Source organism: Acipenser ruthenus, chromosome 10, assembly GCF_902713425.1.
Source record: "Acipenser ruthenus chromosome 10, fAciRut3.2 maternal haplotype, whole genome shotgun sequence".
Taxonomy (NCBI): domain Eukaryota; kingdom Metazoa; phylum Chordata; class Actinopteri; order Acipenseriformes; family Acipenseridae; genus Acipenser; species Acipenser ruthenus.
Genome location: NC_081198.1, coordinates 4,863,213 through 4,888,851, shown reverse-complemented (window position 1 = coordinate 4,888,851; position 25,639 = coordinate 4,863,213). Strand labels below are relative to the sequence as shown.

The 25,639-nt window shown below is 36.3% G+C and overlaps 1 protein-coding gene across 7 annotated transcripts; it reads left to right on the top strand.

The window, feature by feature from the left end:
* Positions 1-636: 636 nt before the first annotated feature.
* LOC117412369 (zinc finger protein 644-like) lies at positions 637-25,265 on the top strand. Of its 7 annotated transcripts, XM_059031564.1 has the most exons (10): positions 637-799; positions 6,596-6,646; positions 8,818-8,935; positions 11,605-11,689; positions 12,164-12,210; positions 16,335-19,355; positions 19,825-20,403; positions 21,877-22,002; positions 22,594-22,696; positions 23,581-25,265. In XM_059031564.1, the coding sequence occupies exons 6-10, from the start codon at positions 16,349-16,351 to the stop codon at positions 23,768-23,770; spliced, it is 4,005 nt and encodes a 1,334-aa protein (XP_058887547.1). In that variant the 5' UTR covers positions 637-799; positions 6,596-6,646; positions 8,818-8,935; positions 11,605-11,689; positions 12,164-12,210; positions 16,335-16,348; the 3' UTR covers positions 23,771-25,265. The 7 variants fall into 7 exon arrangements, with proteins under 7 accessions (XP_058887547.1, XP_033876606.2, XP_058887546.1 ...); XM_034020715.3 differs by lacking the exon at positions 8,818-8,935; XM_059031563.1 differs by lacking the exon at positions 12,164-12,210.
* The last annotated feature ends 374 nt before the right edge of the window (positions 25,266-25,639 follow it).

The following is a 25,639-nucleotide window of genomic DNA, read 5'->3' as shown; positions in this document are numbered from 1 at the left end:
TACAGATTATAAAGCCACCATTGGTTTTATTCTGCCACAATGGAAGAGAAAATACCAGGAATCAAACATTCTGAAAGTGAATTAAAACAAGCCCTGTCCCCAGGGTGTTATGACTGCTTAGCATTGAGTTTTAAAAGCAGGGAGTCGATGCCTCTGTGGTTCACCGTTTTGTTAAAAAATATATAAAAATATATTTTGCATAAATCTGTCCAGCCAGCAGCTTGGCACATTTTCTGCTTGACTAAGGCTTGTTCTTTAGGTTCATTCACTTGATTTTAAGCCTAAGTAAAACATTTGCATTAATTAAACCAGCTATATGTTTTGCATATAGATAATGCTTTACTAGCGGTCCGTGAATTGTATATAAAATTCAGTTACAAATCGATGTTTGCTCCATGCTATCCCACCATTTTTCCAATCTTCCAAGCTGCCACTTTTACCAAGAATGTTCCTGCTGCCTGACTGGAGTCTTCCATTCTACGAACTGGGGAGGACATTTTTCTTTGTATCAGGTCAAACTAAACTATTCAAATTGGACAACAATTACAGAAATCAGTAAACTCTGTAAACTGTAAAATTGTATTATAGATGCCTAAAATATACCCAGAAAGTCACATTTTAACCGCTGACCTGTTTCTGTGAGTTAAGCATGGTCACTGAACATCCCTTAAAGATGAATGGGTTAGCCTGCAGAAGAGCAAGCAAAATGGCGGCTGTGAAATGGATGGAGGACGATAGCGAACAATAATCAGGTGTAACGATTAATGTACATACTGTTAACGTTTTCCGAAAGACAAAGGTAGGTCTGTAATTACGCTTGAAAATATTCAGTGGTTTGGTTTGATATTGAAGCGCCCCGCGCTATTTTCAGCATGCCGCGTCTTGTGTTGGTTGGGTCCTTGGTATGGAGCTTATGGTCACGGCTGCACACATAACAGCACGAGAGGTAATGAGCAGAAGAGCCAGACATATTTATCAGGTGTTTGGGCAAATGGATTATGTTTCGATACCATTCTGTACCATGCCAGTTTTCACAATGGCTAAACAAATGGACAGACCCATTCTAAGACGTGTGTGCTGTTATATTATTAAGCATGTCTGCAAACACAAAAGTTTTCAAGAGCTTTTTGTAAGAGAAAAAAAAAAAAAAAAATCCAGCGCCACACGAATTTGTTTTTATTTGAAGATTTTACCCGTTTTAAGTGTAAGGAGTGACTCCTACATTTAAAAACGGGATTATTTCAGTACAAGTAATGGAAAACAATACAGTATTTTGTGCTATTGATACATTTTGAAGCGCATTTCTAGTTAGAATTGACACCTCATGAGTTGCTGCATTCAGTGCTTTGGCAGTCTCCACATCAAACTTCCTAGGTCCAATTGGGCGCATCACAGTACCTGCGCGTATTGCTTCTCATCTTTCTTCAGCATGAACCCAGCCTCTGCAGTTCCTTGTCAGAACAGACGCAAGTCGACTTTGATTTGATTACTTCAAACCCAAATGCGTTTGCATATGTTTCCAGCGCCCTTGGTGTCCAACTTAATTACTTTTTACCATAAGTTATACAAAGTGAGTGAGAAAGGAAATAGTAGCTTTCAAATCTCTTGAGTTCTATGGGCAGTTTTATATTGAACTGTTGTGCTCAATTTATATATATTTACATAATTTTGCGTTCAACAGTGCCAGCTGCTGGAACATTCATGAAGACTATATTATTATTATTATTATTATTATTCCAGTTATTGTGGAGCTTTGTGGTTGAATGTTGTCACTAATTGTTTTGCAATTTACAAATATATATTCTAGATTTTTTTTGTTAGTTTTTTTTTGTTTTTTTAGCAGATATTTTTGTAAACTATTTGAATATGCAAACATATTGCACCTGTTCATTCCACATGGGAAGACGCAAGTGCTTGAAATGGAAGGTTTCCTGTAGGTAAATCTGTGCCCTTTATACTAGTCCAGTAGGTAAGTCCATGCCTTTTGTACTAGTCCAGACATGGCATCTATGTGAGGCTTCCATTGTGAAGTGAAAGTGAAACAACCTCATTTCCATTAATTGCTTGAACCTACTCTCACTGACCTTCTTTTTGCTGACAGGCAACCATTTTGTACTTAAATGTGGTAATCAAACAGCCTAATTGGAATAAATAATAATGGCATGCATTTCAATACTGTGCAGACTCATTTGAATATGTTGTTCGGTTGCAAGGCAAGTATCCAATTTTGGTAGTCATGTTGTTGTACTGCTTGTGTGTGTGTGTGTGTTTATGTTTTATATGAAACCAGTACTGCAAAATAATGAATGCATGGCAGTGATAATGTTTTTCGGCCCATTGATAGGAACACCTACAATCTGAAGACCTGCCTTTGATAATTGTACATATTTTAAAAACCACTTATTAAAATGTTTCTCATCATTTGATAAATCTGGTTATTTACACTGCTTTAACTCTTTCGACACTGATTTACAAACCAGTATAGAAGTCTAGGAAAGATAACTTCGCTGAAAAGCTCTTATTACAGTAACATCACCATTATTATCAAAGTACGAGATGCATATAGTACAGAATATGGATTGAAATGCTATATGATGCCAATCATGAAAAAACAACCGATTTCCTAAAAATCCCTTGCTTGTGATGTGATGCCAGTTGCCATGGTCTCATTCAAGGCAACTATCACTACAGTATAACAGATCTCAAACAATATTGTGTTTTTGGCATTTCTCTCAAGAGTGCTCATTTACAATTCCTTGGTGTCTGTTGCACACGGTTGTTCACATCTTCAAACCTTAGCTGAACATAGTGTGCCCTTTTCCCGTAGGCCCAATGGTAAGCCATGTTGGCTTGTCGGGTTTCAAGCTGAATGGTTCAGTATAAATTCAACAAAGTTTTATTTGTATTGTATTCATATATGGACCTCCAGCCTTTTAACTGGTAAAGTGAAAGAGTAAACTGGTGGCCTACAGCTTTTTCCTGCTGAATATTACTTGCTACTATAGTGCTTTCACCCTTACATGGCATTTCCTCCATCATGTGAACCTGTGCACTTCCTTACAGAGCCAAAAGTACTTTTGAATCATCCACAAAAAAAATCATTTGCATGTGTTCTAAAAATTGAATTTAGGTTAAAATCCTATATTCTGAAAAATAAAATCAGTTTAGGTTAGCATTTGAAGTTTGTTGCTTCAACTCTCAAGGCAGAAGTATGAGTGCAAAATATCACTTCAAGCATGGAGGAAAGGGCACAACAACGTGAGCCTGCAACCCAATGTTATGATATTCTACAGAAAGTCTGAGCTGCTGTAAATAGATCAAACAAACATGTTATCCAGATGAGGTTTGGGGTCAGACGTTTGGATCCAAACACTGATGAAAGCTGAAAAGATTAGAGTATATAGCATAGGACTAAATTACTAAAAAAAATAGTATTTTAACATATTTTCAGTAAAGGCATATTGAAATATTAAGTGTGGTTTAGTGTGTATGTGAAATGTATCTTTGCTGGCAAAACGTTTATATAATTTATAATTACTTGTTTTATAACAGCATTCTATGGGATTTTATCGCGTACTGTATGCATCTTTAGGCTGTAAAAGCTTAGCTGATCTGGCAGACAAGATTTACTCACTTATATGTATTTACTTTGGAGAAGAGTAGTCATTATTAGTTCTTTACTTGTGCTGTAAAGCTGATTGTGATCTAGAAATGCAAATCTTTATAAAAATCCCTCTAGTGATTAAAAGTGGAACTGCACAAAAAAGCTCTTTCAAGCAGACATTTTGTGGAATGACACGTGCAGTATTCAGGAGTTCATTAGTGCATTAGACCATTGTAAAGTGGAGTTAACATTTTCCAACCGTAGAAATACATTGTTGAGAAATGGAGTTGTTTCTTACTAAATGTTAATTGCATTATGTTTGTACAGTAGTTGGTATGGGAGCTGTTATTTGATTGATCAATATGTAGAAACATAGGGACCTGCATTCCAGTTAGGGATGCAACAGTTAAGATTTCCCAAACATTTGCGTGGCTTAAAAACTTTGCCCGGGCCTGAAAATGTACGTGGGTGTTGATAGAAAACGAACCGATCATAACCGACTTAATATGGGTCATTCCACGCCAACTCAACCAGAAAAGGGAAATTTCATTGCCCATCCGTCTCAGATTTTCTTAGAAAAATTCACCTGGGGTTTTTCTGACACGCTGAGTTTAGAAATTATGTTGGTATCCAGGGTTTTTGGATTTTTGTTAGATTTTTGAGTTGCATTTGTCATGTATTCAAGCATTGCTTATGGCCACTCTGGTGAGGCTAAAGTGCCACATAGCACTATCCAAACTGGCTATTTCTTCAACTTTGCATTCTCTGAGGATTGATCTAGAGGAAAAAGTAACAGTATATGCTTCCACTGGCACTAGCTTGGAGCTGAGGGGTTATGAACTTGCATGGGACTTGGGACTTCTTTGTTACGATGACACATTTGAAACTACCAAAACCTTACTTAGTTGGGTTTTAAAAACTAAATTCATGGTTTTTCTTAAAAAAAAAAAAAAAGAAAGAAATCTTTCCTGCTGTACTTTAACCTCACCAAAGTGGCCAAAGCAATGCTCGAATGCATGACAAATGCAACTTCAAAAATCCAAAATCCTCGGATACCAACATATTTTGCTTGATGCTTGTAGATCTCATCAACATCTATCCAAACATATCTTTGGGTGATTTTTTGGCCTAAACAAATAGCAAAAATTCAAAATTCAAGGGGGTTTAATGACCAGTGGTGGGACTTTGGAAGACTGGTTCCTAAGGTTCTTACAGCAATACTTACATTTTAGGACCCACATCCCCTACAGGGTAAAGGGTTAGGCTGAAGATCGAATAAAACTCGTCAGTTACCCCTCGTCTTGCAATTTGCCAGAAGTGAGTAGGGTGCTCCTAGTATTTTTTTCTGAAAAGCCCTATTCATTACACATAGAACGAGGTGCTACACATGATGGTAGCATCTAAATTGCACCCACGGTGATTTTTCTGGTCAAGATCCCTTTCTCACTTTAGGTTGACTTTTGCAAGGTCACAGGTCGAAGGAGATTTAAAAAAAAAAAAAAAAAATGGCTATCATTTCTGAACTCAGCGTGTCTGAAAACCCCCAGGTGAAATTGTCTAGGAAAATCTGAGACGGATGGGTAACGGAGTTGGCATGGAATGACCCATATCTAATTCCAGGTGCACAAGGGCAGAGGCATTTGTAATGACAAAATAAAGGATTTTCTATGAGAAAAATGAAAGATCAGTTTGTCCTCTAGTGGACATTGATCCACATCACAAAAAACACAACACAATTGATCACAACAGGCAGTCTGGGCTAGTGAGACGCCTAAGACCGAATGGATGGTTGTGTTTAGGTCAGGAATCACCATGCTTGGCAGTAGCCAGAACAGAAATAGGATTAGGTGGGTTGGTCAGAAGATGAAGCATAGAGGAAAGAAAGCATTGCTTACTGAGCAGGAGCACATGTTGACTTGGAGTGACAGACTTTCTCTTCAGTGAGCCATGTACTTTATTCTTTCACACTACCTACTCGGTGTAAGTCACATGACTCGTTAAAATCAGATTATTATTATTATTATTATTTATTTCTTAGCAGACGCCCTTATCCAGGGCGACTTACAATCGTAAGCAAAAACATTTCAAGCGTTACAATACAAGTAATACAATAAGAGCAAGAAATACAATAACTTTTGTTCAAGTAAAGTACAAGTTTGACAAACCACAATTCAATAATACAGCAGGTAATAATGATAGTTACATCAGGATATGATTAAATAGTGATAGTTACATCAGGATGTGATTAAATACAAAGTACTACAGGTTAAAAACTTGGCAGATTACAGTATTCTGAAGTACAGGATTAAATGCAGTAAAATAGGGGCTGAGAAGAGCAAAATAAAGCACATTTACATGAAGGGTGATAGTGTCCCAGGATACAAACAGAGGAGTTCTACAGGTGCTCTTTGAAGAGGTGAGTCTTAAGGAGGCGCCGGAATGTGGTCAGGGACTGGGCAGTCCTGACATCTGTAGGAAGGTCATTCCACCACTGGAATAATGTCTTCATTATTTTTACCCTACTGTTCCTAAGCGCTGAGCTGTATTCATTGTTTATAAAGGCTTTGCAGGCAACCCAAAGCAGGCTTGTCATTGATATAGCTACCAGATTTTTTTTATTTTTTATTGTTCACAGGAATATACAGTAGTGGAGGTGGTTGTGTATGTTCTTCCATACTGTAAGTCGTGGCTAAAACTTTTTTTTAGCTTCAGCTTTATCTTGAGAACCACTCCTCTAATTGATTTGAAACTTGGAATCGACATTCTTGAGACAAGCATTGTGGTCATGGTGGGTGACCTACCTGTGCAGAGATCTGGACTGGTGATACATCTTTACATGGTCATTTGCTTTGATGGTGGCCAAGGTAACTTACTTTGTTCTGGTAGTGACTTGACACCTGTAGTGTGTTAAGATAGTGATAAGAAATCATTGAATCTTGACAAAACTGTAATTGTATGCAACAATAACAGTTCTTTCATTTTCTGTTGCAGGTGAGGTTTCAGATGAGAACAAGAAACACATGTGTTTTTGTGAGTGGATTGGTAAGATTGACATTATTCATTCATTCAGATGCTACATTGTGGGATTCTTGCTAATGCTGACACAACATTTGATAGATAAGCAGTCACTACACCAAAATGAGTATTATATTGGGAGCTGAACACCCTTGCAAAAACACAGTCTCTATTTGTAAATGTTGAACACATTGCAAGGAAGGGTGTGGCGCTCCAGCCCGTTGCTTACTTAGCTGGAATGCAGTGGTCACTGTTGTTCATACACATACCATCATAAATGTCTAAAGCGTTGTAACAACATTCTGCTTTAATCTCAGTCAAACCAACACAAATCCATCTATTGTGCTGAACGTGGTCTCTTCATCAGTATCTTGCACAGCCCAGAATATAAGCTGTGTTCTGGCTGAATGATTGACCCCAGACTGATGTGACTCCAGAGTGGTAAAGTAGTGGTAAAATAAAAAATAAATTACACATTTAAAAAAGAAAACTCTTTAGGAGGAAACTAATTTATGCAGCGTGGACTTCTTCATAATCTTATGTTTTCAGCTTTAGTGCCCAAGGTGCTGCACAGGTGGGCTACCTTATAAAAACACTTGCATCCGTTGGCTGTGTTATGTTCAATTTGCAACCTCCATATGAAGTATGATTAAGTAACAGCTTGCATTTTAATTTCCCCAAAAGGTAGTAGTATACAGTACATTTAAAAAAAATGGCATCTCTAAACAAAGGAACGAGGCAAAGCCACGTTGGAAGTATTTTGAGGAACCAGTTGAGAAAACCGTGGTATGTAAATAATTGGCGTACCACAAAAACACAAGTTCAGTGCTTCACCATTTGAAATGAAAACATTCAGAAATTACTGTGGATGGAGCTACTGATGGCAGTAAAACGTAAACATCAATAACATTTCCTGTAGATTGGGCCGAACGGCGTGATCACGTTGTCTCCTACGTGAATGCAGCAGTTTTGAAATTGATGTAAGATTATCCCAGTAATCCTCAATTGCAAAATAAATATGTTATTACAACTTTTTGTCCACTACACGTCTGTCTTAAAATAAGCATGTTTGAGTAGTATTATGTTTACAGAGCTCTAAAGTCAGTACATATCGCAAAAGACAGTGAAACCTGTCATATTAATCGATTTCTCAAAATATTATTCAGATCTCACAAAATATCATTCTTTGGATTGTACAATTCACCTAGATTACATTTGGCACAAAAACAAGTATTTTATTGTATAAGTTTGTTTTTAAGACAAGCAGCCGTTGAATTTCCAGACTGGATTTCGAGATGTGATGAAATTTGTTGAGCCATACTGTGCCGGCCCATAAAACAATAACAGCGAGGCTGGAAAAACTCAAAGAAAATTGTGCTGCAGCTGTTCATACAAAATTTTCAAAGGGAGAAAATTCAAAGATTCCCCAATCTTCCCATAGGCGGAACGCTTTTATCACTTGAAATTGTTCTGTAAGATTTTGGACCGAACGGTCGTTTGTTTAGTACAATTTTTGTTTGTATATTGGAACTACTGCACTAAAGTAAAGGACTTCCTAGACACACTTCAAACAGTATTGGTCACTCTAAAATTAAAAAAAATAATAATAATAAAAATAATTCTGTAGGTTGCCTTGTATTTTGACATGCCTGCAAGCCAAACTGTTAGGCATTTTGTTGTAGTTTTGTTTTTTTGTATAAATGGGAAAGGGCATATTTTGAATGGATTTTTTTTTTTTTTGTACTTGATATGAATTACACTGGTAACTGACCTTTAAGTGGTTTCCACATTTGTCTTTATTCGCAAACAATTTCTATCATTGTCTGTACTTGACTTTAGTACCATTGTATACTTGTTTGTCCTTTCCAATCCATAAGTGAATGAGGTTTACGGTGTTTCAAGTGACACGGTTCAAAGTATTACAAGTTTGATCAATTTAAAAAGTCTGAAAGGTCTGAGATACTGGTAGGCACAATTTTCTAGGACCCAAACAATGATGGTACTTCATTTAGATTTTCTGGTTGTCCAATTCTAAGTGTACCACCGTCTAGAGCGAAGGTTTGCTTCAAATAAAAATAATACTTTACAGAGTACAAACTGCGTGAGATTATTACAACACCAGGTACTGTATTCCTTGTAGTGTCCTAATAGTTTCCCCTGCCATAAGATAATGTATTTTACATTGCAATTAACACCAGTGCATATCAGACCCCCACCTCCCTGTAGGGATGGGGACTCCTGGCGTGCCTGAGGTCCACGCGGGGGAGTTGATGTATCGAACCACGTGCAGCTACAAGAGCTAAGGCAAGGCAAAAGGTGAATTGAGCAATTTGAAATTAAACGAGTCACGCTTGCTATGCAAATATTGGCATTATAGTGCATCAACAGTAAAGTTGTATGGAATAGAATTTTTTTTTAGTTTTTTTTTTTTAAGTGACTTTATAGTATTTTATTAACACTGGTACTTTACAAATTAATTTCTGGTATACTATTTGATTAATATCTGCACATTATTTTTAGATTTCCTGTATGTTTAAAAGTACAGTACTTTTTAAAATGTCATTAACCTGACTCTAAATCCTTACATTGTCACAGTATTACTGGTATTACTGGCATGACTCTGTTCTAGCCACTTGGTGGCAGAGTATGGCCAGTGTATTTAAATTATGGGTTTTTTTTAAAAATCCGGTTGTGTCAGTGTATAATTTAGACACTAGTCTTGCATTACTGTACATTACATTTTTTCCTGTGAACAAAAAATAACTTTCCAATAATATTTATTTACGTTCCCTTCTTATGGTGCATTGTACAATTAATATTAGTCAGAATTCTCAATAGTACAATGATACTATAATTTTTTTGTGGAAAAATATCCATATTACGTTAATAAAGGGACTATATCTAATATTAATATGAAAGTAGAAAAATAAGTAAGTCACAATGTTTGAAGTGGGATCTATGTGGACTCTATTTTCTGTATACTCTGCAACAATAATATAAGTTAGTTGTTTGTTTATATATATGTATTTTTGTACATGGCAGGTTCTACAAGGACACATTAATGATAACTCAGAACAGACTGAGTACTGACAATATAGTGCTTTGCTATCACAATATATAATTGCATTTGTTGGAACCCACAAAATAAGAAAATCGTCCACTTAATAATCAAAAGGTGTCTGAGATGTTTTTGCTGTTCATTGAGAGTCTAAAGACAAGTGTGAAAAGAGACGTTTATTTGTGGGCTGCAAGAGATGCTAGAATCAATATTACCAAGCCCACAAGAATGTTGTATTGATGTGGAAGGTTTTCACACATTGAGCACCAATTAACCAAAATTTAAATTCTGTGCTGCTATGGATTGAAAGGGTAAGGGCAAAAGTTTGCCACTAAATTGGTAGCAAAGCACCTAAACCTTTGGCTTTGCTATCAAAGTTATAGTTTGAGAACACTTTTGCTCATTAATTTTGCAAGAAGCAATCATTTTTTTTTCTCCTGGAGCTTGAAGTGATATTTTAGAAACCTGCTTCTGGAGTGCAGAGGTTAGATGCAATTAAGTCCATACACTGGCTGAGCACACTTGCTGTTAAATGCATGCTGAGTGTACTTTGGCATTCAGAACCACTATTATTGATAGAATTAGTAACACTCTGATTAACCTGTTTTTTTATTTGAATTGCCTAATGAATACTGCTGTATGGGTTTACTAATAATTTGTTAATCAAAGCAAAACCAGAAAACAAACTACAGCATACCTCTGGTCTAATAATAGAAAAAAATAAGTAGGCTACACTGTGTATCTTTTAAAGTGTGACATCATAATTATTGAAATGTATACTAAACGGATGTCTCAGCACCAGTAAATGAAACTCTAAAACTGAGTATATAATAAGCAAAAACTTGTTAGCAGCTTTAATTAGTGTTGAATCACAGCTAGAAGAAACTGCTGGTTATTTGCAACTGCAAAAAAAAATAGTAATTTTTCAACATATTCATGTGTCAAGGACACCTACAAATTTTTATCACACATCACGGAAAATCAAGAAAGTTGAGCCTTCACTGTTTTCACAAACCTTTCTTCTTTTTTTCATCTAAAAGTATGTGTAAATAAATTGTAATTCCTTTTAATGGCCAAGTGTGCTTCCATTTTTCTCCTTTTAATTTTTCAAAAGTTTGAAAAGTTAAAATAGAGTGCCTGATTTTAAGTGTGTTGAATCATTAGATTGAATTACTGTTGCTGCTCTCCAAACCGGATGTAATTTACAATGGCATCCTAACACTACAAATATTTATGTAAGTTTTTGGGCTTTATGATAACGGGCTCTAACAATGTAGGACCGGCAGAAAGAGTCTATCTATAGATACTTACTTTCCAAACCTTTTAATATAATTTTTTTTTTTAACACGCCTGTGAATATCCCTCTGTAAATAAATATTCTGAGAGGCCTGACAACTGAATATAAACCACATTGAATGAGATAACAGCCAGAACTGCTTGAGATTAAATCTCTTGTACAATAAAAGACAAATTCCAAACTAGACATAATAACATGTAAACAAAACAAATTACACAATTCTACATCCAAAAGTATTAAAAGCAACTTAAATATTTGCAAATATTTAGTTAATGTATTAAAAAAAAATTGTCAGAAATGATAAACTTTTTTTTTTTTTTTAATTGCACCACGTTTTTTGCCAGTTAAAATAAGTTTTGGTTTAACAAAACTTTGGAGAATCACCATCTTTTGAATCCATTTAATTGGGAAGGTATTGTTCTAATGCTTCAAAATGTATATCGTTTAATCCCCCTTCACACTACAGTCTGCAAATTAGGCCATGTCAACAGTAAGAAAAGACATAATCTGCTCAACACACTGGAAACCTTCTGCCAGAGAACTGAACAGGGTTCTTTTCTTGTGAACTTGTTGTTTGATGTACTTACCTGCTCTGAACTGTCACTTGTTACCTGTCATCTTTTATCACAGAAAACCTACCTTTTTTATCAGCAAAACTCCCATCAGTGCACCACAGCGTTTTCTGTATTTAAAATGGGACTTCTTGTTTTTGAAGGTTAGTGTGAGTTCATCTAAAAAAGAAAAACACTGACAAAACTTTAAATCAGCAAAGGCTGAAGTATACAGACATGGACATATTTATTTGTAGTTACTTGCAGGATGTATGTCTGTATATTATTATTATTATTATTATTATTATTATTATTATTATTATTATTATTGATGATAACTACTTTATTTTGTGTAAAATTAGTATTTGGAAACTGCCTAATTTCCAAAGCATTCTTCCCGTCTTTTAATCTTGATCGTTCCCTTTATTTTCCTATCCTTCAGTTGTTTTTTGTAGCCAGATTTATATCATCCTGTGGCATCCTGAGAAACTATCTTATCTTTAACATTTGATGTCGCAGGGCATTTGCTTTATAATGAGTTTGCTTTCTGTAAGGACTGCTGTAGAATTATCACTATCAGCCATAAAAAAAATGGGCCATTGTTTCTGTCTTTTCTTTAAATCAAATTACCCCAACAGAGTCCCCTTCAAACAATGCTGGCCATTCTGATCCTGAGGTTTCAAATGTGAGTTTTTCAATCGATCAGCTCTTATTCAACCTCCCAGTAGTAAAATAAAACTGTGTTTTTTGCTGAGCCCTTGGCTGTGATCCAGCATTCACAAGAATTCCTACAAGTCTTGACTTGCATAAAAAAAAAGACTAAACAACTTGTTTCCTTTTTAAATTACGTTCATTCTAAAAGGCATAGCTATTGAATGCAATGCTGTGTGTTTTTTTTTTTACTGTGATAAGTTGTTCCCCTACGAAATATACCCCCTTAAGCTTTGGTGGCGTCTTTCATCTGTTGGGTGCCTGCCACGGGTTTCGTCTTATTTTAATACACTGGAACACACCTTCCTTTATACCGTATCTCTAAAATACATTGAATGGACAACATTCAACAAGGTTTGTTCGGAATTTAAAATAAAAAATAGGGGTCGATTTGGGGATGCCACAGACCTCTATTAGGATTACTTTGAAACCCAGGATATTAGAAAAAAAATAAGGCAGTTTCCAACTACAATGTTCAATTTTACACAAAAATATAATAGAAAAAAAAATACTATGTACAGGAGTGTAGTGAAACACTGAAAATCAATAGGATCTGCTTTTTACATTTGCGGGTTCACACTCCGTTCTTAACAGCTTGCCAAGGCCTGTCCTGTAATCACCCGATGCCTTCTGGGTAATAGAGACCTTGTGCTGCTGCTTGTTACTAGTGGCTTTTAAAGGAACTTGTGTAAGTCATCACTAACTTACATTGTTAAGCAACTTACATAATGGCTTTACAGCAGACAACTGCAGTAAGTACCGTGAAATTATTATATGGTTGCAAAAGCTATTTTCCCTGACGAAAGGCTACAGATAATTTGAGCAGGTGTCATCCACAATAACAGCCCGGTTGCTTCTGCTCATGACACATACAACCCCATTGTATTGAGGAGATGCTATTACTATGAAAATTGGTTTCATTAGGCCTCTCTTTTGCCCTTTTTCTAAACCTAAAACGCCATTGCCATCAGCAAAATAAAAGTAAAGGCGCCCCCACCTCACACACACGTTTCTTTTTTGCACATAAACTGTTGTTAGTAAGTGTTTCTTCTGATTTTAGTTATTTCCTCGTTGCTAACTACAGATTCCTATTGAGTAATACTCTGAGTAGCTCATTTGTTCTCTTTGGGAATCCGGATGTGTCGGCTTCAATAGCTGTCCTGTTTGCACAATGCTTTAAAATGCTTGCTCATGAAAGGTGTTACAAGCTCCCATTGCATTGTATAGTCGATAGCTCCTGTTACCGGTACGTTAAGAAGTTGTTTAATGTCATAAAATTATATATATATATATATATATATATATATATATATATATATATATATATATATATATATTCTGTAGCTCCTTTGTTGTGTGTGTGTGTAGGCGCTCTCGTCATAACAAAGCAGTTCCCTGACTCAGGCGTTTGGACATGGAGGGCTGACTGATCCCAGTGGTACCTCCCCTGCTGTGGCCAGAAAGCTGTCAGTTGTGTAGAAAGTCAACATCGCTGATAGTTTTCCTTTCTTTTGTATGGCATGTTTGGCTTTTTTCTGACACTCTAAATCAACTTATCTCTCCTAAACGGGAACGTTTGGTATGGAAAAAACTAGAAAATACTTGTGTCTGTTAATAGGTAGAAGAAGCCTTCAGTATTATAAGTGCAGATAACTACCACATTCCTATTGTTTTACCCTGCTACCGAAAATCTACTACAAATCGTTTCTATAAATGCTCACAGACCTGCCTGGCACAGAATTGATCAATTTTCATAATTTTATTTAGACCAAGAATACATCTGTTTTAAAAGTCCAGACTGCATGCATTTTCCACTAACTTAACACCTATTAAAATAACAGCATGTGGTGACTTTGATGCAAACCATCCATTTTGATCTCAATGGCATGTGTACCATCCCTCAAGACCTCCAATCAAGGTCATAATTCAACAGAATTATTTATTTTCTCATGTGGATATACCCTAAGGTGTTCACCTAAAACTGTAGGGATACAAACTGTACAGCAGACCGATTTATGTGTGATTGTATTTTTATATAACATCTTATATTTCTTATGACTTGCATTCTCGTGTATTTCGTTTTTCCATCTTGGTTATCGGAATGTTATTGTGATTCTAGATCTTTTTTTCTTGGGGTATTAGCAGAATGGTGTGAGTGTGTAAGGTAAGAATTGTGTAAAATTAATACTTTCTTGTAAATACTGTAATAATTTATTTGAACAAAAAAGTGTGCTGCAAAGGATTGCTGACAGGAAGTTTAATGCTTTTATTAAATGGCCCAAGAAGCCTGCTCTGAGGAATATCAGAATAATTATGATAATATGCAATTATCACCTCTTTTTTTCTGCTGTAATCTCAAGATGTAGTGTAATGTGGGTGTTGCTGCAAGTGCTGATAGTTATACTGACATTTGAGGTTTCCAAGTCAATAAGATTTCTGTGTTTTATGTACTGTAGTAGTGGTCTGTAACTATCTTTACCATATGGGTTGAACAGCAGACTTTCAACTGAAAAATGTGTGTGTATCACAAGGTGGTGCAAAGTCTTTACCAAATTCTAAGAGACCCATGTAAAAATGCTGATTCAGGTCCATGTTTAGAATCGGGCTGATAAACTAGTGGTTTACAACCATTTTAAACAATTGTTACTCAGTATTGTGTTAAAAAAAAAAAAAGGTTTCAGGGTTGTGTTTTCTGTTGTCTATATGTATGTATGTATGTATGTATGTATGTATGTATGTATGTATGTATGTGTATATATATATATATATATATATATATATATATATATATATATATATATATAATGAAAAGGTTAGAAAAAACTCAAATTTATCAATAAAAAGAGATTCATACAAATGTTCAGCGTCAAAACTGTTCCATATGGAATCAGGAAGTAAACTTGTACAGGCTTTTGAAACAGAAAGCCTGTTAATGAGCTTTATAATTTGAGAGCAGACATAATATTCTGATAGCTTGCCACCCTGCTGTTCAGAGGGTACCAATGAAGTTTGCTTTAAATGCGAGGCGTCTGTTCTTTCTCTGAACCCCTAACACCAGAACAGATGGGTAGAATATGGAGCACGGAAGGTTTTACCTCAGAGGTGGTAACAGTGAAGCCACTCATTAACACTGAATTTACCACTTCGTTAGCAACGTTGCTTCCTGTTGCGAAAAGCTAGTATTGAATGTCAAATCACTGAACGTACATTTGTCTAGCTGTATGATTATAACAGGCTTGGACATTTTTAAACACAAACATTGATTTCAACCACCTCCTTTTTTAGGCTTGAGTTAAATTAATGGACTACATTACGTCTCCTTATTTTTACTGCGATTTTTTTTTTTTTTTTAGGTTTTTAAGTACTAAAAGACTTAAAGTGATTTTTTTTTCAGTGTTTCACTACAACCCTGTACATGCTACATATTTTTTCTATTATTTCTTTGTGTAAAATTGAAACTGCCTTCTTTCTAATATCTAGGGTTTCAAAGTTATCCTAGTAGAGGTCTGTGACATCCACATTAAATCTTATTTTAAAAATATCTGTATTTGTTTTTATAGTCGTTAATGTTTTTGCTTCAGATTTTTAACGCCTGTTTGTATGTGCCCACCTCTTAGGTTCTGAGTATTTAACACAAGCTCTTCATGCTGGGGACAGTTTTAGCACCATTTTAGAGTGATAAGATGGGATACCATCTCATTGGAGGTGTGTTTTGTTCCCATGGAAATTGATCAATTTTAGCAACAGCTGAGAGTTTTAAAGGGAGAAGGAGGAAGGTTGTAACCCAAGGTGTGGAATCCTTATTCTCTTCTCAATTAAAGTCCCCGCTAGAGTATTGAAAGCTAACAGCGGGATTTGTTATGCATGGAAATGGGGAAAATTGGTGTTGAATGATAATGGGATTGCCATCTGTAAATCTTATTTTCAGGAATCAAAATACTGCACACAAGGTGGTCGAGAATATTATTAACATGTGTAGTCGACTAGTATTCAGGAGCAAAGAGCATCAATTCCACTGACCAGAGTGTGTGTCATTTACTGATTATGTTATGGTCCAATCCATTTATCTGTTTTTATTAATGTAATTTTTTTTTTCAGAATAAACTGTAAGAATGGCTGATTTGAAGGAGAATGCAGGTGCTAATGAGGAGACCAATTATGACTGTGTTAGTGACCGTCCGAATGCAACACCAACATCATTAAAGAGTCAGGAAGGAAGGAAGAACAATACTTCAAGTCTGCGTGAACAGCTGTCCGGGGACAGTTATGAAAAAGCCTTAAATGGAGCCCAGCCATCACTATTTGTACATAGTGGTGTTCCTGCTGTTTCTATTGAAGACCTCACCTTGCCTAAAGGAACTGTTGTTAATGGACCTGTTTCACACTCCACCTCAAATAAGCTTTGTGTCCTGAAGAAAGGCAGTGTTTCATTAAGTGCTGCCCAAACCTCAGGGCAGCCTGTTAAAGTTTCAAGCCCTGAGGTTTCACAGAGAGTTCATGAGCTTAAGATTCCCACTCTGCCAGCAGCTCAGAAAACAACACATGAACCATTGCTGTTTTTTGTCCCCAACATAGTGCCTGTCCAAACTCTGAGTGGTGCCAGCATACAGCTACCTAGTGCAGCTGCCACCGAGTCTGAGGTGGAAAAGACAAGTGGAGATGAGGAAAAAGCAGAGGAAACACCCGTCAGTGAAACAAAGAAAAGTGAAGAGATTAAAATGAGGAATACCAGAAGAATGGAATGTGCAATGGCATCTTCAGAAAGCTCCTCGGATGAATATGACAGCGACCATGACCTGAACTGGGATCCTCAGAAAGAGTTTATGCAGTTCCTGTTGGACGATAACGATCACGATTTGGAGAAGGAGGTAGATGTAGCCCCCCAACCTACAGGTGAAAGGAGACGAAAGCGCAAGATGGATATAATCGAGATGGAAGACCTTTCTGAAAATGACTATTCTGATGTACATTATCCATCCAAAAAATCTAAAATAGTGGATGTTTTTGAATATGAACCAAGTTCTGCCAACCATGTTTCGATTAACAAAGTACACACCTATAAAAAAAAGCCCGCAGTGCAAACAGCCGTGGATTCTCGAACAAACTTCCCCTGTGAGACAGTGGAGGCGATCAAGCAGCTTATTTTCAGCTCGCCAGCAAAGAAATGGCGTGATAGAAACAGCACCGTTAAGACTGACCAGTTTCCTTTTGTGGGAAACAAGTTTTCAAAGAAAAAGACTGCGCCATCACCAGTCTTTGGTGCTGAACAAGAACCGTCGTTTTACCCGTGCACAAAATGCAATGTTAACTTTAAGGAGAAGAAGCACTTGCACAGACACATGATGTACCATTTAGATGGGAGCACCCAGTTTCGTCATGTGGATGTTCCAAGGCCCTTTATATGCAAAGAATGTGGACGCTCGTTTCGTGATCGCAACTCTCTACTGAAACACATGGTTATCCACCAGGAGCGGCGAGAGAAGCTGATGGAGGAAATCAAAGGTCTAAAAGAACTGCAGGATGAAGGCAGGAATGCAAGATTACAGTGCCCACAGTGTGTATTTGGAACCAATTGCCCCAAAACATTTGTTCAGCACGCTAAAACACATCAAAAAGATAAAAGGTACTACTGCTGTGAGGAGTGTAACTTCATGGCAGTAACCGAACATGAACTGGAGTGTCATCACGTTGATGCCCATGGTGCTACAGTGAAGCCCACATACATAATTATACAGAATCCGCAGACCAAAGGTGAGAAAAATGTAACAGTGAAGTACGATTTGCACAGTTCTCTTAAAAAATCAACAACGTATACTTGTAAAATATGCCCTTTCAACACATCAAGAGAAAATGTCCTTAAAAAACATGTTGAATATACACATCAGCAGCAAAACTGTGAAACGTCTACGGCTGCCATTGAACAGCAGAAATCCATAAGTGAATTCAAGAAAGCAAGTACCTACAGACTGCAGATGAATTCGAAATACGGTTTGGAGAAAGACATTTTCAGAAAAGTGCCCGAAAAGCCATCTTCGTCTGGTAGTTTTTCAGGACTCCTTAGAAATAATTTAAATAGACAGAAAGCAAGGAAAGGGGCAATAAACTCATTGTCAGCTAAATGGAGTCAAAGCAGTTCTACCAATAAATCATCTTATTTACAAAGGACTGACAAGCAAAACAAGCTATTCCTTCATCAGCAAGCTGGAGAAATTGATGTGACAACAGGGTGTCTTTACAGAGATGCAGAAGAGAACTACAATGAGAGAGAGAGAGAGCGACAATATGGAAACTTGTTTCCATTAAACCATAAAAAGCGAAATGCTAACCCAAGCTACGCTAAGCTTCTTGTTTCAAACGAAGAAGAATCCAGTAGTTTCTTTCCCGGTTTTGATTCTGATCAGAGTGTGGAGCAAAGTAAGGACTTGGTCGGCAGGAATTTAGAAGAAGAAAGTTATATAGGAGAAGATGTTTTGAATTCAGACAGCATCCTTGATGATCAGTATCCAGATGTTCTTCAGAAAAAGACTGCTGTGGTTTTACAGAAACTAAACCCACATGTGAAGGAGGAGGAGAGTGATGATTATTATTATGATGATCCTGCAGAAGACAGCTTTGAAGACACGTATGACTTCAGTGACTATACAAGCGAAGCTACAGCCAATTTTCTAGACTGCAGTGAAAATGAGCAAAACCCTTACGCTAGGAACTACTTTATCCGTAGGCAGAGGAGTCCAGTAAAAGGGGATAGGGGTTTGGATAACCGCTCCATCAGTAATACCTATGAGAGTGATAGCGGAGCAATACACACATTTAAAGTGAAGGAGGAATGCATTGAAACAGAAGTTTGCTCAGAAACTCAAGAATCTGGTATGGTGCCGCACAATGATTCCTGTTCAGATTTGGATTTGACACCGTTTTCTGTTGAGAGTAAATCCTGCCCTTACTGCCCTGCTATTTTTGAGTCTGGTGTTGGCTTGTCCAATCACGTCCGAGGGCATCTTCACAGAGTGGGTCTGAACTATAACGCACGGCATGCTGTTTCACCTGAGCAGGTAGCATCGCAAGACAGAAAGCCACGCATACGAAGAAAACTTGGCACTATAAGGCGAATTAAAAAAGGTAATTTTTTTTCTGTTTTTTGTTTCCCTTGTTTTTGTTTTCTTTTATACTCATGGGCCTAACTATACATTGTTTTAGGGGGTAATTCAATGAAATCAAAGAGGGAGAGTTAGCACACAGTAGTAAATTAAGTGGGGTATAGTGGATTATTGGATCTAGGTTAAAAGAATGATAAGACATGCTTTAATATCCACACAAAATCCTGCCACTTATAAGTACTAGCAACGTTATTACTGTTATTAAATAAAATAAAAAATGAAAATAAAAACAACTTTAACTGTGCATAATTCAGATTAAAAATGGTTCTTGGTTATGTGTACTTAATTCCTTTTCTGTGCTATGTGACAAATGTGGTCCAATTGTCTTGCATTAACTTATTTCTTGAATTAAATTGGCTGGTTTTTTTTTTGTTGTTTTTTTTTTTTGCCCGAATGGGTTCAAGAGAGTTAATGTTGTTTTGTTTTGATAGCGGAGAAGTCCGAATCACAAACTGAGCACACATGTCCTTTATGTGGAGGATGGTTTGACACAAAGACTGGACTGTCCAATCATATCCGAGGTCATTTAAGAAGGATCGGTCAACCAAAACAAAGTGCGAGTAAATCCCCTGTATGTATTTTAAATGAGATTATGCAAGACAAAGAAGAATATAAAAACATAGTCAAGATTCTGAACAAAAAACAGTTCTTATCGAGACCATACGTTTCTCAAAAGTTTGCCACCAGTGACGGCCTGTTCCTGTCACCCACTGGAATACCAGTTAAAATTCAGCACGCCAGTCAGGAAACAAAACCATGGGGCACATCTGCATCTCAGCTTGAAGAGCAGAGTCTGGAAAACAAACCAAATGAGGCAAAACCAGTCAAAAGCCCTCCTTCAAGTTCACTGATTGAGCTTCTGAAGAAGAAGAAGAAGAAAATGGAAGAGGAAAGGGACATGAACCAGAACCTCTCCCACACAGCGAGAAAGCGACTTGCTGGGTCTCCTTCCAAAGAGAATGTTGTAGCCCATCATCATCCAGTGAAGGTGGATCTAAGCTGGCAACCAGGTAAGGGTTTTTAGAACAGTAACAGGTCAGATTTACTAAGCTTTTGTAAAAAACCTGATAGCACAAGTACAACTCGGGATGTTAATTTGAGGGCTCAGGCATAACTTCTGAAATAGGGCTGTTTTGTCACCACGAAAATCTTGGAGAGTGTACCAAATGTACGATATTCATGGAATGTATCTGGAGCGAGAGCAAACTCAGTAAATCTGGCCTCGTAATATTTTCTTAATTATAGTCTCAAAGTTCCCTACGGCCCTTTTTTTTTGGGCAGTGTGTTGGTGGTTTTTGTTTGTTTCCTTGTAAGACATTTGAAAAAGACTTTTGGTCAAAACATCTGTCACTTTTTTTTTTTTTCTTCACTGTACTGAATTTCAAGAAATGTTTTAGCGAAACACGTAGGATACAAGTTAGACGTGTTACATCTCAAGTAGCTGGTAATGATTCTCCCTATGATCTTTAATTTAACACAAAGACACAAGAAGCAGAACAGAACAAACTAATCTGCATTACTCTGTGCACATTTAAATGTAATGAATGTACAAGCGCCTTAAACAAAGTGTTTTGTTTTGCAGCTGTTTTGTAAATTTTAACACCTCTACAGTCTTCATCATTTAGGTAATGTTAAAAGTGCTCTGCTTCATTCTTGGAATGGATTGGAAGAGTTAAAAGAATTACAGTTTTTAAAAAAGTGTTTTTATTTTAGAGGTACTGTTACTGTTGTCTCTTGGGTTCCCCCACCTCCAACGTCTCGGGGTTTAAACAAATAAAGTCAAATAAGAGAGCAGGCAATCACAATATAATTATTGTAATGTTCATCTATCTTTTGAAATTCAAATTAAGTAATTGCATTGTTCGATGCAGATTATGTGATGTATCTGTTATGCTTGCTTATCATTTTTTTATGCTTGTCGAAATAAAGGGGAACACAATTGCATGCTGTCTTATTTACAGCAATGAAAATGTCATCCAATTATATACAACACCTGATTGAGCTGTTAATCCTACTATTTTGGCAATATCCTTTGAATCGCTTGTCTGATTTTGAGAAAAGTTTGCATGTAGTATAAAACAATGTTCTGCAACCGGTAGAGGTACTGACATTTAAAACTACTTAGCCTATAAGGTAAATTGGGTTTAACAGTGTCTAAAACAATTAATGAAAAAACAATACTATCATTTTCCAGACAGATGTCTGTCTTCCTATGGTGTAAAACTTAAGGAAGCTGTTGTTTTCTAGCAGTCTTCGATATATGTCACAGTCATTGGTTACTGTTGCTAAAACACTTTATATTTTACTGCTAAAACTGTTTTTTCTTTTTAAGGAATCATTTGAATCTCCTACAAGTGCCATATTAAAATCAAACATAAATATAGATTTAGTTAAAATGATTTGCATGAAAGCATTTCCTACACAGCATTAAATACATAACCTTAAGTGTTTTGCCAATTTTTTTTTATTTTTTTTTTATACAGAAAAAGGTGAACTTAATAAGAAAATCTGCGTGCATTGCAACACAACGTTTCCTAGTGCAGTTAGTCTGTCAAACCACGTGCGAGCCTATGCACGGAGGAAAAGGGCCGCACTTCTGGATGGAACAAGTAAGACTTTTATAAATCAATCTTATCAAGTAAACCTGTATTAAAAGACCAGCTGATTTCATGATGATCCCAACTGGACATTGAGCAACCCTTCAAATTGCAACTTCGTTCTCTCTAAATGTTGCTGCTATGTCAAGCCCACCCAGAACATGAAACAGTGAATAAGTCAAGAATAAACCACATTGAATTAACCTGGTTGCAGGTTCTGGTTGCTTTTCTTTATTCATCCATAACTAAATTACATTTTCAAGTAACAGGTGATATCATATACTGTAGAATGGTCGCCATCTGATTACAAAAGTCTGAGCCATCTGATTACAACAGTCAGTTGAAATTTGTAATTGTAAGTACAGTTGATCTGTTGTTGAATCGGTGCCCGATTTAGTTTAGTGATAGAATTTCATTTTTTATTTTTTAATCAGTCCCTTTTGCAGAAACTGGCATGTGGTAAAGGAATGTAAGAACATTATCACTATGGATGAAAATGGAATTGACAACACTTTCGATCTAGAAGACTGTGTAAAGCATATCTATTACTTGAAACATTGTTTTATTGTTTTTTTTATTGTTTTTTTTATTGTTTTTTTTTAGCTTATGACTGCAAACAGAGGAAGCCCAGATCAAGGCCTGGAACAAAGAAAAAGATGTTTCCATTACCTCACACAGCTGATGAAACCTACAGACTAACTTGCAGGTATAATACTTTTTATTTCTGAGTTATTTCTGAATGTTCAGTTTTATAATGAAGAAGGTGTAGTTGCTGCTAGAAGTAAAATAAATAAATAATTCACTGGTTAGGCTTCAGGCCTGTAGAGATTTGTACATTTGTCCCTGGAATAAAGATCTATTCAGACCTCAGGACATTTGGTAAAGACTCCTTACAGATCCTTCTCAAGTGTTACTTAGAATTGGAGAAGTGCATTACAGGGTGTTGCTGGAGACCTCAAGGATGGGCCTGCAGCCGGAAATGTACTGTACGAATGTGCACTGTAGGAGGGAACTGTAGGGCCCAGTCTTCAGTTTGAGCACCAAGGGAGATCAATCGGATTAAAGCTGTTCAGCAGGGGCTGGTCAGACTATTAGAAACACCTGCTGACAGATCCCTCTCAATGGGGGGTAGGCCCATGTTTCCAGGCAGGGTGGCACTGGATTTCACATGCCCAGGCTGCAAGGTGTAAGTTGTTCTGGAGTGAATGTTTCTTGATAATTGCTGCCTCTCAGTTGGGATGAAAATCTACAAGTTCTCCAGAAAGAGTGACCCATAAAGGGCCTTAACTTTTGAGAGTGCACTATTCACCTGACAGTTGAAACATACTATTGTATTTTACATGACAAATGAATCAACCATGTATATAATATATGTGGCAGTTTTTTTTTTGGGGGGGGGAGGGTTGTTTTGTCTAACCTCTGTAACTAGTTAGTTTTACAACCTCGGTATTCCTTTAGTATATTTTGGTGTGTTCCGAATTGTCAACCTTTACGCTACCTATTATATGTATTGTACATAAAAAATAAAAAAAAGTTTTTTTGTAACACATGGTACATATTATAATGGTCTGTTTTACAAATGTTGTTTAGGTTCTGTGACCTAGTCTTCCAAGGTCCACTGTCTGTCCAGGAGGATTGGATCAAACACTTACAACGGCACATAATGAACGCAAATGTCCCAAGAACTGGTGCTGGCATGGTGGAGGTGGTGCCACCCAAAGAGGTGTCTTCAGTAACTGAACAGGCAGTTCCTTTAATGGTGCCGCAGGCAGTCCTGTGATTTAAAGCAAAGCTTAAAAACAATGTTCTGATCCAAAAGATACCGAATATATGTTTTATAATGCATACCCACTGTACCACCCACTTTTTTTATATCAACATCTTGCTATCATTCATAAAAAACATTTTAAAAAAAAGTGTCAAATTTATCCAGAGATTAAATAAAATAAAAACTTGTTCTTGAGTCTAAACCCTCACATCACTTCTGTATTGCTGGTCATTTGGGGTATTTTTCACTGAATTTTTGCAGGGTTCGAAACACAATTTAAGGATAGTCATTGATATGATGTTTTTATTTCCAATGGTACATGTAATTCACCGTGTGAATCCACTACCAAAAGAAACAACCCATACCTCAAATCATATTCTGTGCGTAGCCAGTTATAGAAAATACTGTTTGTGTGTAGTAGGTCAGTTTTGCATGTACTGTAAACAGCCTTACACTAAAACAGTTTTAGGTAGAATGATAGTATTTTCATACCAGGCTAACAGTATTAAACATTATCTGTAGAGATCATTGTAAATGCTTTAAAATATTTTCAGAAAATAATCTTTACAATAATTTGAGATGGGTGCCACACCCACCAGAACCAGGGTGACTCTTATTGGTTATCTCAACTTAACTATCTAACACAAACAACCAATGTGAACATTTCAGTCGTTTGTCTAGTTAACTGGTTTCCAGTAGTGTTTTATGCAACGAAAAATCAGTTAAAAATGTAAATTCAATTTTACACGTGAGATCCTTTTGTAAATATAAAACTCGAGAGGACTGTTTTTTCCCCCAAAAAATACTAATAATAAAAAATATATATATAAAACAAAAACAAAAAAAAACCTGGAATTAAAACTGAGACCTTTTCTGAAAATTTCAGTTGATAAAAATAAAATATTCATGCCTATTAATAATTGATACAAATAAGCTTGCTGGTGAAATTGTATTCTGTCTTATTACATTGTTCAATAACGTAGTTGTTATTATTAAGAGCCCTGATGTAAAACTACCTTATTTAAACTGATTAACTGTGTCAGGGTGTGTGCTGATAAAGATATGCTGAGAATCTTCTGCATTTTTATTTTTATTATTATTATTATTATTATTATTATTATTATTATTATTATTATTATTGCAAACACGTGCTAATGGTGCTGACAATTATTTTATGTTACATTTGCTAAAGAATGTTTTTAGTTTTAATAATCTAAAAAGTTGTGAGTTTCTCAGTATTGAATGTAATGGAAGCAAAGGTAAACACATTTGTTTGTGTTTTCATTTCTGGATGTAATGGGATGCGAGTATGTACTGTGTAATCATTCAGCTTGTCGCTGTAGATAATAGCTATCTTCTGCTGAATAAAAATGTGAATTGGGGAAATTGTTTTCGTTTTTTGCCTCCTGCCAAGGGTGTAACTTGATGTAGTGAAATACTAATTGTACTATATTTTTAGAACAAATCATTAGTTTCTTGTTGTTAATAAAACAATTGATTTAAAGAATATATTTATTTTTTGATAAACCTAAATGCGTATGTTCACAATGTAATTCTTCAGTTGCTCCTGAAATCAGTCTTGTCAGATACATGCCATATCTATATAACTTGTATCATGCTAATGTTTATAGTGTATCTGTTTTCCCTGTATATTCTAACCATGCAAAATGGGGGCCAGATTCTTCTACTGTATTTGTTCTGTTCTTTGGAGCAGGACTGAGTTGCAGGGGCTGTTCATATCAGGATTAAGTTGCACTCACAGAGCTGTGAGGGGAAGCTGTTACAATGCCAGCCTGCAGCCACAATCCAGAATCACCAAAGGAAACAAATAAGTACATTTTGAACAGTGGTAACTACAATTAGTTAATTGCGTTTCATTTG